The sequence below is a fragment of the Lepidochelys olivacea genome (genome assembly GCF_965140295.1).
Source record: "Lepidochelys olivacea isolate rLepOli2 genome assembly, chromosome: 6".
Classification (NCBI taxonomy): Eukaryota; Metazoa; Chordata; order Testudines; family Cheloniidae; genus Lepidochelys; species Lepidochelys olivacea.
The window spans coordinates 62,316,326-62,330,806 of record NC_140416.1 but is presented as its reverse complement, the minus strand read 5'-3'; the positions used below and the strand labels follow the sequence as shown (position 1 = coordinate 62,330,806).

The 14,481-nt window shown below is 43.4% G+C and overlaps 1 protein-coding gene across 1 annotated transcript in view; it reads left to right on the top strand.

Moving 5' to 3' along the window:
• Positions 1 to 14,481, top strand: part of MAP3K9 (mitogen-activated protein kinase kinase kinase 9) — a 77,354-nt gene that overhangs the window by 60,650 nt on the left and 2,223 nt on the right. Inside the window, exons 6-10 of the mRNA XM_084632373.1 lie at positions 646 to 886; positions 2,162 to 2,284; positions 3,311 to 3,464; positions 10,911 to 11,023; positions 12,175 to 12,972. Of these exons, the coding sequence (XP_084488499.1) occupies positions 646 to 886; positions 2,162 to 2,284; positions 3,311 to 3,464; positions 10,911 to 11,023; positions 12,175 to 12,972 (1,429 nt within the window). The remainder of the gene's footprint in view (positions 1 to 645; positions 887 to 2,161; positions 2,285 to 3,310; positions 3,465 to 10,910; positions 11,024 to 12,174; positions 12,973 to 14,481) is intronic.

Genomic DNA, 14,481 nt, shown 5'->3' with positions numbered 1-14,481 from the left:
TATCTTGTTTCACTTCCTGCACCAGTAATTCTAGTTGCTCCATTTGGTTGCCTTATGTTGGAGCTAGGTTTTTTGTTTTGTTTTCTGTCTTATGATGCGCTAGATGGGAACATTTAATTTTTAGACTGCTTTGAAGTCAATTTAAACAAATTAATGTAGATGCTGATTTAGGCAGGAAAACAAGGGGGAGTTAACAGTTGGAAATTCTGAACAAATCCTGCAAAAATAAGCTGCCATGTCCCATGTCTTTCCCCTTCCCACTCTCTCAAATACCTGGAAAACAAGCTTCCAGGTTCAACTGTTTATTTTATTTTTACAGTCAGTATAGTGTTTGAAAGGTGCCTGGCTTACCTCTGTAGAGACTGAATAACAGATCAGACACATCATGACCAGCAGCAGAATAAGCTTCTCCCACATTGCCCTATCAAGGCGCCTCAACCCTGAGCTGCAGGGACAGCTTTGCAGGGGGAGAGTGGAGTTCAGTCTCTGTCACTTCACTCCTTGGCCTCCTTGCTGAGCGTGTGAACCAGGCCAGTAATGAACTCCAGCCATCTTTGGATTTGCTCCTCTAGTAGATAGAATAATTTCAGAACTCATATGTCATACTTGTAATCTATAGAATTCTCCTCTCTTTCCTCCCTGCAGGAGCTGCGCACATGGGAGGAGGAGCTGACCCGTGCTGCACTCCAGCAGAAGAACCATGAGGAGCTGCTGCGGCGGCGGGAGCAGGAGTTGGCAGAACGTGAGATTGACATCCTGGAAAGGGAGCTCAACATCATTATCCACCAGCTGTGCCAGGAGAAGCCTCAGGTGAAGAAGCGCATGGGCAAGTTCAAGAAAAACCGTCTTAAGTTGAAAGATGGCAATCGCATCAGCCTCCCTTCAGGTCAGTGATGCTGCAGTGCTGGGTTGTAGGGGGGTCCTCTTGTGCCAAATGAGTTTCTGTTAAATGTTGCTGCTTTGTGCCTGCAATCATAGAATGGTCACAAGATGTGCCTTAAGAAATCCCAGCCTCTTTGGCATCAAGAAATTAAAGGTCAGTGGTTGTAGGGAAAAACACAGGAAATGGTAGCAATAGGGTGCACTGTGACTAACATTGTCCAAAGGGTAAGGATATGGGTGAAGAGGAATGTTGAATGTTTGAGTGTTTGTAGCACGTATTACTAGTCTGCAGCTGGTATCAGGAAGTTCACTTTTAAAGCAAAATCTTAATTTTAACTATCAATGCAACATTTAGTTCAACAACACCTCAAATGCACACTTTCATTGAAGGTATTACCTGAAAATGGTGGAAGTGTCTATTCTGGAGTCGTCTTATTGTTAAATAAAGCTGATGTGGGTATGTTTGATATCAGAACAGCAACCATAGCCCATTGCACTGCTGGTGTGGGAAATGACCTTGGGACTCTTGAGTCATGTTGGGTAGCTAAGGGAAGATTATGAAGACTACAGCACTCAACTTCTCAGCATTACTATTTAGCAAATAAATACAGAATTAGACTGTTGCTTCATTCCCTCAAGACTGGATGGAAAATGTCACTTGGTTGGTCAACAATTGGGAAAGTGGGTGGGAAAATGAGGATGGCTGTCGATGGAAGTGAGTCCATTGTGATAAGAGAGGGTACCGAATGTGCAAATTGCTTGGAGTTCCAAACTGGCAAGAAACGGAAAGCTGCGTGTGTTTGATTATATAATTCACCCAGAGTTGGCAGCCATGTTATAGATGGTTCTTAACATGTACTGCACTGTTAACTCTGTCTCTCAAGGGAGACTGAGAGTTGGGGAGAGTGGATGTGGTAGATTATATTTTTAATAATAACCATCTTGTAAACATTTGTTTCATGAATTTTTGCTTGCCCCAGAAGTCTCTTTGGGAAATGAGATGAAAAGGTTTTTACCTAAAAAATTATGCAGGTACATATGGGTAGGAATGTCAGTCCCCAACTAGACACATTTATATGCTGCTCCTTTGCAGCTGTATGTCCAGATGCAAAGCACTAATCTTCAGGCTGCATTAGGGGTGTGTGCAAATTGGGGGTTTATGTGCCTGCAAAAATGCACTGAAACACTGGTGCCATTCTGCAAAGGTACGAGAAAGAATTAATAATCTTTGTTGTGTTTCATGAATGAGTATTTTAATTGTGACTGTTTTTTTTAACAGATTTCCAGCACAAGTTCACTGTGCAGGCATCTCCAACCATGGACAAAAGGAAAAGTTTGATCAGTAGTTGTTCCAGTCCTCCTGCAAGTCCTACCATTATTCCCAGACTCAGGGCCATACAGTGTAAGGAGCTTGCTATAGCATTGAACATGGGAAGAATATAATATGCCTAGCAGGCACTGCAGTGGGGATTTTTGGGTCTTGTTTAGGAAAAGACGGTGAAACTTCCTGAATGAAGCGTAACTGTGGGGAGTGGTGGTGGGGAATGTTCCTTCTCCCAGAAATTGAGCCTCACTTGTTTGTGTTTCTGGGCACTTGCTGATTGATTGTACTGGAAGTATATTTCTCAGGAATACAGCCTGCTTGCTATAACTGAATTTATGGAATTTATATCTGCAAGTTCAGAATGTATTCTTGAGGTGGATCAGATGGATAGGCTGAAAGAGAAGTGTGTGGCAAAGGAATGGAAATTGTTTAGTAAAAACATTTCAAGAAAAATGAAAGCAATTGGTGTGGGAATGTGGCCCTGTCATAACAAGCAGACGGGAAGTGGAGACCTTACAGGGGACACAAGTACATTTTGAAGAGCAATATGACGGTAGTGTTGTCTAGTGATTAGCGTGGGTCTCAGCATCTTGAGAGTTGGATTTCTATTCTCTTGTTGGCAGTTTTAGAAGAGAACCCAAGGATTAAATAGGCTATGAAGGCCTCTCTGGGAGCTTTTTCCGGCTCAGGGTTGAGGCATGATGAGGGAGGATTTCATAGCCTTTGCCTTTGCCATACCCCTTTTGGATTTGTGTTTTATTCCCTGCTTTGCCACAGATTTCCAGTGTGACCCCTAGGCAAGCTACTTAACCTCTGTGCCAGTTTCTCCATCTCTAAAATAAGGATTAAAACAAATCTATCTGTATCATGTGAGTGTTGTGTGGCTAAATCGTTTGATGTTGGTGAGCACTTCACGCTCTTCAGGTGGTTGGTTAAGTGGTGTTAATACATTTCCTTCAGGGTCTGTAGCATTGTGCCTTACTTCTCTTTTCACCAGTGCTGAAGAGTGGTACATTGCCACTCAGGAGGTGCAGGCAGCATTTTGTGTTTTTCCTGCCCCACATGCCCATCCTTTCCCTCCCTCTCCCTTATTGGTTTCCATAGTGACACCTGGAGAAAGCAGCAAAGCTTGGGGCTGCAACTCAGGTCTACAGAAGGAGGAAGAAGAGGAGGAAGAGAAGAGAAGCCAGAAGAAGAAAGGGCGTACCTGGGGACCAAGTTCTCTTTGTCATAGGGAGACAGCTTCAGGAGAAGATGGGTAAGAACAAACAGGACTGGGTCCAGGGGGAAGTGTGAATGGCCAAAGTTTTCTGAACTTTAAAGCTGCTTATGAGCACTTGGTTCTCAGAAGGGCTGCCTGGTAAAACTCCAGCTCTGTCCTGCAGAGCTGCCACACTTTTCGGCTGAAATAATTATTTATCCATAGTCTCATAGACATTAGAGATAGAAGAAAGAGGTAAAGTCACATCTAATCCATCCTCAGAGGTCCAGTGCAGGATTGTTATTTTCAGTGTGCTTTCCAGAACTTTATCCAGTGTAGTTTTAAAGTGGTGGGACTTCTTCGATTTTGCTTCGGAGACTATTGCACAGCTAATAACTCTCAGATATTAGGTGTCGTTTCCTGATATTCAGTCTAAATTTTCTGTAACTCGATATCCTCCAGCTTCTAATTATACCCCCTTTGGACTACCCTGAAATATTCTTCTCCATCCTTCATATTTACACCCTTCAAATACATATTTTCCTTCTCATGTGTAGTATTATTTAACTGGGACTGGAGAAGCCAGATAAGTATTTTTTCAACCTTTTTAAAAAGTATGTGTATACTTGTAGAGATGTTGTGCCAAGTCTGCTGCTGTTGATTTCTACTCTGTGGTTCCAGTCTTACCTGAAGACAGTATACCAGGATTCAAACCTCAGCATTTTTGTGATGCTGCTTAAAAGATTAGTATTTATTTTTAATGATATGATTAAAAAAATTTGAGGTGACTGGATGCCTAACAGGTTTGAAGGTTGGATAAAGAACCTTTCACCCCTAGGTTGCTAGTTTGATAGCTGGTCAGTAGCCTATCTGAAATGAGTCTGGTGTCTGTCAGTTTGCCAAATTCCTGGAAGACAAGTGTCCATATAATAAACCTGCCCACCAAAATTGGCATTGATTGCCCTCCTCAGAAAAGCCAAGGATTGAATGGTCCATGGAAATTACATTACAATCTCCCTTAAACGGTGGTCTTTCTAGCCCAGGCTTTTGAAGCATATTAGCAGTACAGTGTGGAGAGAGCTTGCATGGCCACTGCTCAGGCTGTGTCTGTTCTGTAGATAACTCTTGAGAATTAATTCCTTTATTTATCACATAGTCCCATGCCTTTCACCAGCATTAAATTTAAAAGGGGGAGGAAAAAATGTTGATGGTAGAAAAATACTTCTGCCTTGAAGTCCAGAAGCCTTTTGTTGGAACTCTGAGAGAAAGCCTCTTCATCTCTTCCACTTCTTCCCCTGCAAAACAACAGCTGGAAAGGGTGAAGCATCTATTGTGCACAGGGAGCTAGGAGGATGGGATTTGCCAGTTTGCTAAGAGTGGCTGAAATTAACTTAATCCTGTTCCCTGCAAAACTGAGATGCTATCTCTGTGATTGACTTTTTGTCTCTTACAGATGAACTCAGTAAGGTCACAGCATCATACAGAGCAGCATCTGGAACATGGCGACTATTTTGCTGAATGGGCAATGCAGTGAATATATGATGAGCCCTTGCTGCTCATTTAAATCATGCCAGACTGAGAGGCTGTTCAATGCAAACAGAGCTGCAATAAGCTGCAGTCACTCTGAGGCACACTACCCATTTTTATTTTCTTTTTGGTTAGTTAAAGGTAAATTTTAAGGCTCACTCACTTAAGTGCCAGACATAGGTGAAAAATCCCCTTGCAAGCTTTTCCCACAGAGCTGTGCCAGTGCTCTTTAATCCTGGCTAGCAACATTCTTGTCATTTTAGTTGCCTACATAGCTCTCTGCCAAGTCATCTTGAATCCTTATCTCCTTTATCCTTTGCCGTGTCTTTTCCAACAGGGATTTAAAAAAAACAACCACACAAGTTACAGTAAGTTGATAAATCGGAGAGGGATCAGGGAAGAGCCACGAGAATGATTAAAGGATTAAAAGACCTGTATTATAGTGATGGACTTGAGGAGCTCAATCTGTTTAGGTTAACAAAGAGAAGGTTATGGGATGACTTGAGTTCAATAGAAGTACTTACGTGGTGAACAAATATTTGATAACGAGCTCTTCAATTTATCAGCGAAAGATATAACACAATCCAATGGCTGGAAGTTGAAACTAGGCAAATTCAGAGTGTGTGGGGAGAAACATAAATTTTTAACAGTGAGAGTGGTTAACCATTGGAAAAATTTACTAAGGGTTGTGGTGGATTCTCAGTCACTGGCTACTTTTAAATCAAGATTGGATGGTTTTCTAAGATATCCTCTAGGAATTTTTTCAAACAAGTTCTGTGGGCTTTGTTATACCAAAGGTCAGACTAGATCAGTGGTTCTTAAACTTATTTGATTGGGCCCCCGTTCTGTGTATCTGTAATCCTTTACACTCTTCCCTCCTCCCCCCCCATACATATACTGCCACCCAGCTCTGAAGAGAGTGGAGAGCAGCGGCTGCTCACTGGTGCTCAGCTCTGAAGGAAGCACTACGCAAGCAGCAGCAGAGAAGTAAGGATGGCAATGTAAAAAGTGATATTCGTCCGTATCACTTTTCACAGCAGACTTAGCGCATCATTGCCACCCTTACTTCTGTGCTGCTGCTGCCACCCCAGGGCTGACAGCTGGAGCCCCGGTGCCTCCAGGTGAGGGATTGGGTGTGGGGAGGAAGGAGAGCCCAGGCTGCCTCCCTGTGAGATATTGGTGGGGGGAGAGCCCAAGGCTGGGCTGCTTCCCAGTCAGAGATTGAGGGAGGGGGAAGGAGAGCCTGAGCCTGGGTGGTGGGACTCTGGCTGTACCTTTTATCCCCACCTCCTGGGTGTGCACATCCCTTTTGCACGAGCCTCAGCTACCTGGGGCTGATAGCCAGAGCTCTTAAAAAAAAACAAAAACAAACAAACAAAAAATACCTGCATTCTAAATTCAGGTTTATATAAAGCCAGTCACTGAAAAATGACAGTGATTATTTTTATCCTTTTTAAAGTTTTGTCGATGAACTGCAGAGATATGCATTTCTGATAACAGGCTGATATGCTGAACTGGCAGAGACTGATTAAGGTTGAACATAACTTGGAACAGTGCCATGACATTTACATTGTGACTTTGTGATATTTACTTTAGGGTGTCTGATGGAAACCCTTAGACTCCTAATTCTGAGCTCCACTTCCCCTAGTAATGCTCAAGTCAGCTGATAGAGTGACCTGGCCTCAGCCTGCTGTTGTGACATGGGAGATTTTTGTTCTGCCTAGGGATAGACACTTTCAGCTTTTTCACACAAGCAGTTGGGTTGTCAGTGTTTGTGTGATTTTAATGTTCTGTTGGACTGAAGGTGACATTTATGGATTTATGGTAGCTTGTCATAAATGTAAAGGGAAGGGTAAACCCCTTTAAAATCGCTCCTGGCCAGAGGAAAAATCCTCTCACCTGTAAAGGGTTAAGAAGCTAGGATAACCTCGCTGGCACCTGACCAAAATGACCAATGAGGAGACAAGATACTTTCAAAAGCTGAGGGGAGGAAAAAACAAAGGGTCTGTCTGTGTGATGCTTTTGCCAGGGACAGAACAGGAATGGAGTCTTAGAACTTAGTAAGTAATCTAGCTAGATAGGCATTAGATTATGATTTCTTTAAATGGCTGAGAAATTAAGCTGTGCTGAATAGAATGGATATTCCTGTCTGTGTGTCTTTTTGTAACTTAAGGTTTTGCCTTGAGGGATTCTCTATGTTTTGAATCTAATTACCTGGTAAGGTATTTACCATCCTGATTTTACAGAGGTGATTCTTTTTTACTTTTTACTTCTATTAAAATCCTTCTTTTCAGAAACTGAATGCTTTTTCATTGTTCTTAAGATCCAAGGGTTTGGGTCTGTGGTCACCTAGGCAAATTGGTGAGGATTTTACCAAACCTTCCTCAGGAAGTGGGATGCAAGGGTTGGGAGGATTTTGGGGGGAAAGACGTTTCCAAACAACGCTTTCCTAGTAAACCCAGATAAACATTCGGTGGTGGCAGTGGAAGTCCAAGGGCAAAGGCTAAAATAGTTTGTACCTTGGGGAAGTTTTAACCTAAGCTGGTAAAAGTAAGCTTAGGAGGTTTTCATGCAGGTCCCCACATCTGTGCCCTAGAGTTCAGAATGGGGGAGGAACCTTGACATAGCTATTGGTCCTTGAGCTGTGATCCCTTTCAGATCTCGCCAGCTAAGCAGGACATAACCTGATCAATACATAGATGAGGGACTTTCAAAGAAAACCCATTTGCTGCAAAAAGTGGTGTTTGAAATTCAGTAGCAGACACACTTTTCTCTGAGTCAGTATTGTATCAATGCCCCATCATGGTGTTTAAAGGACAGTGTACTGCTGAAGACTCTCTCTTTCAGATTAGACATTATTAAGGATCCCATTACACATTTGGCAATTTACTGACCAAATGACATCTAATCAACACTCAGGCTAAAGAAGGAGCTTGTAGGAATCCCAAGGAGCGGGATAATGGGTTTTCTAGTGGGAAGGGAAGACAAATGTAGTTACTACTTTCTCATAACATAAATATATGAATACCCGATCAACTTTCCCACCCAAATAGGCTACTGAAAAAATCTAAACCTAGCCAAAAAAATAAAATAAAATAAAATAAAAAAGGGTGCCAAGGTGGGGGGCGGGGGAGAAGTAGGTAGTTTAGCTGCTAGTGCTGTCAGCTAGTACTGTTCCAGAGATGATGTGCTTTAGCAAGTGGAATTTATATGTTGAACTGCTTTCAAGCGCACCCTAGTGGCATGTATGTTGTGCAGCAGTCTCCTTGTCAGGCCTGCAGGGACTGTGGGTAGCAATGTTTGTAATTTGGATGGGAGTGATATGTAAGAATGAGGTGAAAATAATAATTAGTCAACTTCAGCGAAGTCTTGGAATTATTCTGATCACTCCTAGTCTTCATATTCAAAGTAAGGCTCACTTTCAGTGCCAATGAATCTTCGACCTCTGCTTTTTTATGAAGGAAGCTGTCTAGAAGGAGGCATAGAGAAGCAGAAGAAGTTGATGTGTCGTGCTGTGCCACAAAGGGCAGCCCAGAACACCCCTGTAATCTTCAGGGATATCAGGACGAAGGTGAAGGCTAGACTGACAATAGTTGTGCATTATTCACTGTTTTGCTGTTTACTGTCTGTATACATTGAGAACCTAGTACATACCCTTCCAACTCCATGGAGAAAGACTCCATACTAATCGTCTTATCAAAGGCCTTGGCATTTACCCTTGAGGTGAGCACATTGCCCCCTCTTCTTTTTGCTTGCATTCACCATCTATACATTCCTTAATGTCTCCTTTTCTGTGTTTATTTGTCCAGGTATATATAGGTGGGATGCTTAAATATAACTAAAGCTACCAGGTTATTTTATCACATAGTTACAGCACATCTTGGGATGAATAAATTGTGACATAGAATTTTGTCCTTGTAAAGGTCACCCCATCAATCACACTCTTGTTGCTAAGTCACATGGACGCCTTCCATTGGGGCATAAGATCAACATTGCGCTGACTGGATTCAAACACATGGCAGGATATTGCACAAACTTTAGTGGGAGTGATTAATGTGGAAGAATGATAATATCTCAAGACAGATGAGAACAGAACGCTTTTAATGTAATCTAAAATTATGCCCCTAAGTTGGAAATAATATTTGTGGTTCCAGGGTAATACAAATATAACAGTCATCAGGCAACTGATCATGTGCAAAATCAAGTGTAGACTTTGCAACCTTGCTGCAAAAAGATAGTCCTCTGTCCAGTGAGCTATAGGAGCACCTTAATTAAAGAGTAAAGGAAATCCATACCCACAAAGTGGAATCTGTAATAATAATTCTCTGAGATCCAGATTGTAGGTGAAAGGCACTAAAAAGTGCAGAGTGCCTCCAGTAATGAATTAAACTTCATGAGAACCCTGGGAGGAGGTCAGTATCATTCACATTTTATAGATTTGTGAAACAAAGCACAGGAGAATTTTATGACTTCCCCAAGATCACACAAGTCAACAACACAGCTAGGAATATAACCCAGATCTCCTGATTTGCACTCTCATTCTCTGACCACTAAACATGCTCTTTCCCAGCCCATTGAGGTAATTTGTACACATCCATAGTACAGCGAGATTGCTGACATTGACTTATCGACATGGTTAGATCTCCTCTCTCTCAGCTTCTGACTCTCTTAGCTGGGTCTTACACTTCACAGCTTAGGTGAAGAGCTATAACTTTAGGAGTTTGAAGGAAGTCATTTCAAATCTGCCAGATATTACAAGACAATGAATGGGTGCTGATATCCTTGCTGATCGCTGATGTGCCAAAAAGTTGCACCACTGAAAGTTCTGACATTCGCAGTGGCTTGACAGTGGCCCCAGGAAGTAAACAATGTGATGGTAACACATTTGTGTGGATGGAAAGTAAGGATCCATCTGGGCCACAAAAAGTTCAGCTGCAGATCCTAACCCTTCTAAAGTTTGAGTTTGGATTAGAGCTTTTAGTTCTGGCCCATATTTAGAAGAAAATTAATGATACAATGATATGTCTGCATTGACTGTTGTGTCTAAAATAAAGTCATTCCAAGGTGCACTGGTGTTACACGTTTGACTATTACCACTGTTAACTGGTTGCTCTAAAATTGTTTTTTGGACAGGGTTAGATATACAAGGCATGACCTTGGCACATCCCATTCCCTGCAATGATTTTCAGCTTTCATTATTGCTTGTGTTTTATGCTGAAATATTCTTGGAGATTAATTTTCTTTGCTCACGATATATTGTTGCACCTGCCTTAAGATGGGAGTTGCAACATTTTGGTAAAAGAACTGAGTTTTGCTTAGTTTCTGTACCTTCTATAATTGCCTCTGCATGTTCTGCTAAAATGGTATTTTGTAAAGTTCTGGACCCACACACATCATTGACTCTCAGCAGACATCCCTGTGCTTGCCACATTGTAGTCCAGTAGGAGAGATGCTTTTTCGTTTTTTTCTTTAGTGGTGGAAACATGTCATTGTTGCAAAATGTCTTACTGGGTGGGTGAGATTCTGTGGCCTGCGTTGTGCAGGAGGTCAGACTAGATGGTCATAATGGTCCCTTCTGACCTTAAAGTCTATGAGTCTATGAGATGAATTGGCCCAGGCTTGCAGTCCTAAACACAATAGTACTATTTGGAAATGTAGGGGGGAAGAGTCATAAGAATGGCCATACTAGGTCAGACCAATGGTCCATCTAGCTTAGTATCCTGTCTTCTGACAGTGACTGGTGGCAGATGCTTCAGAGGGAATGTACAGAACAGAACCAATTCATCAAGTTTCCCAGTCTCAGGTTCTAGCAGTCAGAGGTTCAGGGATGCCCAGAGCATGAGGATGCATCTCTGATTATCTTCGGTTCATCAATGGCTATTAGCCATCCTCTATTAACTTATTTAATTATTTTTTGAACTCAGTTATATTAGTCTTGTGTAATACATATTTTTCCCTTGTCTTTTCCTCCTCCAGCCTGAAGTCTCTGTTAGATGGATATAAACAATGGTCATCTAGTACTCCAAACCTAGGGAGGGTCCAGAGAACTACTCCTGCCTTGCCGGGATTCACCAGCCTAGCAGAGATGGGTAAGGGCAGACCACGTACTTCATTTCACACACGTGCACGCATCCCTGAGTGAGCAATTCTATTCATCCAAGGCATCTTACTCCAATGTCTTCACTTTGGTGGCTCACTATTTCACCTTAATTTCCCCAAGGAATGCCCTCTTTCTCATCGCTCCTTTTGGATTTTCTCTGTGTGTTCATTCCCCTCCAATCTCTCCACGCTCAGTCTCTCTCACTCCGCAGCTCACCAATTCTCACCTCTCAAAACAACTGTCCAGCTCTCTGTGGTAGCTCTGCACTCCTTAGAAACTTTGTGATCTTTCTTGTTAATAATGCTGTTGGGAAAGGATATTTGGGTGCTGCAACATAGGGATAGATCACACCTGCACTTATAGGAAGTACTATGGGAGTGGTTCTTGTTTCCTTCCCTATCTTTCTATTCATGCCCTTATCAGGTGTAAATCTGCTGCAACTGGGAGGGCTGTCAAGAGCTCTTTTCAGAAATGCTACTCTTGGTCAGCCAGTAGGGGTCACAGCTGAACATGTGATTTATCTTTTCTTTACCTTTTCAGTGCTCCCAGCCTATATCAGCTTTGAGTGCTGGATTCACACCCAAGGGCCAGCTTTTTTTTTTTTTTTCCTAGATACTAAGGTCAGAAGGGACCATTATGATCATCTAGTCTGACCTCCTGCACAAGGCAGGCCACAGAATCTCACCCACCCACTCCTGCGAAAAACCTCTCACCTATGCCTGAGCTATTGAAGTCCTCAAATCGTGGTTTAAAGACTTCAAGGAGCAGAGAATCCTCCAGCAAGTGACCCATGCTACAGAGGAAGGCGAAAAACCTCCAGGGCCTCTTCCAGTCTGCCCTGGAGGAAAATTCCTTCCCGACCCCAAATATAGCGATCAGCTAAACCCTGAGCATATGGGCAAGATTCACCAGCCAGTCTTTTGTGCAGTCTTGGATTGCCTAGCTTGGACAGAAGAGCCTATTCACATTTGACTATGGTTAAACAGTTAGTGCTTAGATGAAGGCATTTCCTCCTTTGCATGCTTTGTGAAGGTTAATCCATTCATATTTGTAATGTATATTTGTAATCCATTCATATTTGTGGTGATTCTCTGATGAAAATGTTATGCCAATGCAAAGTATGTTTTATTTGCTTTACAGAGGATGAAGACAGCGAGTGTCTTAATGGAGACAAAGTGCACCCTTCACCTGGGCGCACCCCATCGTACCTCTGCATCCCATTTCAGAAGAGCGGAGACTTGGATGGCCCACCCTGTGATGCCAATGAGGAGTCCACTCCCATGAATTCTGCTACAAGCACCCCTCAGCTCACGCCCACCAATAGCCTTAAGCGAGGTGGCTCCCAGCATAAGCGGTGGGAGGTTGCCTTGCTCGGTTGCGGGGCAGTGCTGGCTGCTGCAGGCCTGGGCTTTGATCTGTTGGAGGCAGGCAAGTGCCAGTTGCTGACCCAGGATGAGCTGGATCCACCCAAGGAGGAGAAGAAGAAGCGTGACAGTATTTTCCAGCGGGCTGGGCGACCACGCAGAAGCACCAGCCCACCTTCCCGGAAGCTCTTCAAGAAAGAGGACCCCTTGTTGCTGCTGAGCGAGCCATCCACCTCACTGACCCTCCTTTCCCTGTCTTCCATTTCTGAATGTAACTCCACCCGCTCCCTGCTGCGCTCAGACAGTGATGAGATTGTGGTGTATGAGATGCCCGTCAGCCCTGTGACAGTCAAGGCTCCCTTGCCAGTAGTTACCAACCCGCTGGTTAATGTACGCATTGAGAGGTTCAAGCAGGATCCCAACCAATCCCTGACTCCCACACATGTGACTCTCTCTTCCCATGCCCAGCAAAGGGGGCACAGGCGAACTCCTTCTGATGGAGCCATCAAAGTGGCTGAACTGGTTGCTAATGGGTGCTCTCCCAGTAACTGTCTAACTGGTGCACTGGGCACAGGTAAGTTTCCCCTCCTCCTCTTTCTCAGCCTTCAGAATGAAGGCCAGACGATTGGTGCAGTGGTTCTCCTATTCCTCCCTCTTGTGCCTTTGTTCATTAAGAGAGTAAGTACTCTGTGTTTATATAGTGCCTAGCACAATGGTCTGTGGCAAAGGCTCTGAGGCATTACCTTTATACTAATAATAAATAAAATAATACTCTAATCCAGCGGTTCTCAAACTGTGGGTCGGGACCGCATTTTAATGGGGTCGCCAGGGCTGGCTTAGACTTGCTGGGGCACAGGGCTGAAGCCAAAGCCCCACTGCCCAGGGCCAAAGCTGAAACCCGAGGGTTTCAGCCCTGGGTGCCGGGGCTCAGGTTACAGGCCCCTTGTCTAGGGCTGAACCCCTGGGGCTTTGGCTTTGGCCCCCCACCTGGGGCAGCGGAGCTCAGGTGGACTCAGGCTTTGGTTCCCCCTCCTGGGGTTGTGTGTTGTTTTTTGTTGTCAGAAGGGGGTTGAAGTGCAATGAAGTTTGAGAACCCCTGCTCTAATCAGTTGAGGCCTGGTGTCACCACTGATTCACTGTGCAACTTCGGGCAACTCACATAACCTCTCTTGTCTCTGTTTCCTCATCATGGGGTATTATGAGGCTTACTGTATTAGTTTCTTAGACAGAAGGCACTATCCAAATATAATGTCATTTCTGTTGTTCATTCTTGAGGATTCCACCTTCAGCCTTTGTCCTTCCTTAAGTCCCTCCTATGCTTTCAAGGCAACTTCTACTCTGAAAGCCAACAAAAAAAGGATGTGAGGTCTTTTGGACTGAGCCAGTGCCACTTTCTGTTCATTGGCCGGAGAGTTCCTGTTGGGGAGTACAAGGTGTTCTCTGCCTCCAAACGTTTACCTGGGACTGAGTCTCCACAACATCCCAAATTCCTTACCAGTATGGGGGGGAACACTGTAATTGTTCTCTGATCTAAGTGGCTGTAGCTATTTAGGCCACTGTCCTGTCAGGCTGCAGTTGTTCTATTGTATCAGGGTCTGTACTGAGATACAAGTTAACATAGTCATTTATGCTCATAAAAATAGCTTCAGTGAAAACTTCATTTACTGAACAATAAATTCTGCTTTGGAATTCTTCGCCACATACAAATTCCTATGATGAGATATTATGCTTATTATGTATATTCTATTAAAATACATTTAATGAACATTAAGATGGTAGAGTGAAGTATCCCAGAGCCACTGAGTGAAAAGATTAAGGTTTCCTACATGAGCTTTAAGTGATCTGATTTTATAGCATTGGAGCAGCTGTATCTCACTAGTGTGTCCAGAACAGCCCAGGAGCCGGTGGACAGTCCCTCATCTCAAATCAGTACAACGGGGGCATAGACTTCTTTGTTGTTTGGAGAACTATATTTGTCCCTTTTTAATAATTTGTCCACACAGGAACTTCTATTCTGAACTCAATGTTTCCTGTATTTATTAATGCAATGCAAAAATTTTCTGGTGGAAAGGATCAAAACTCC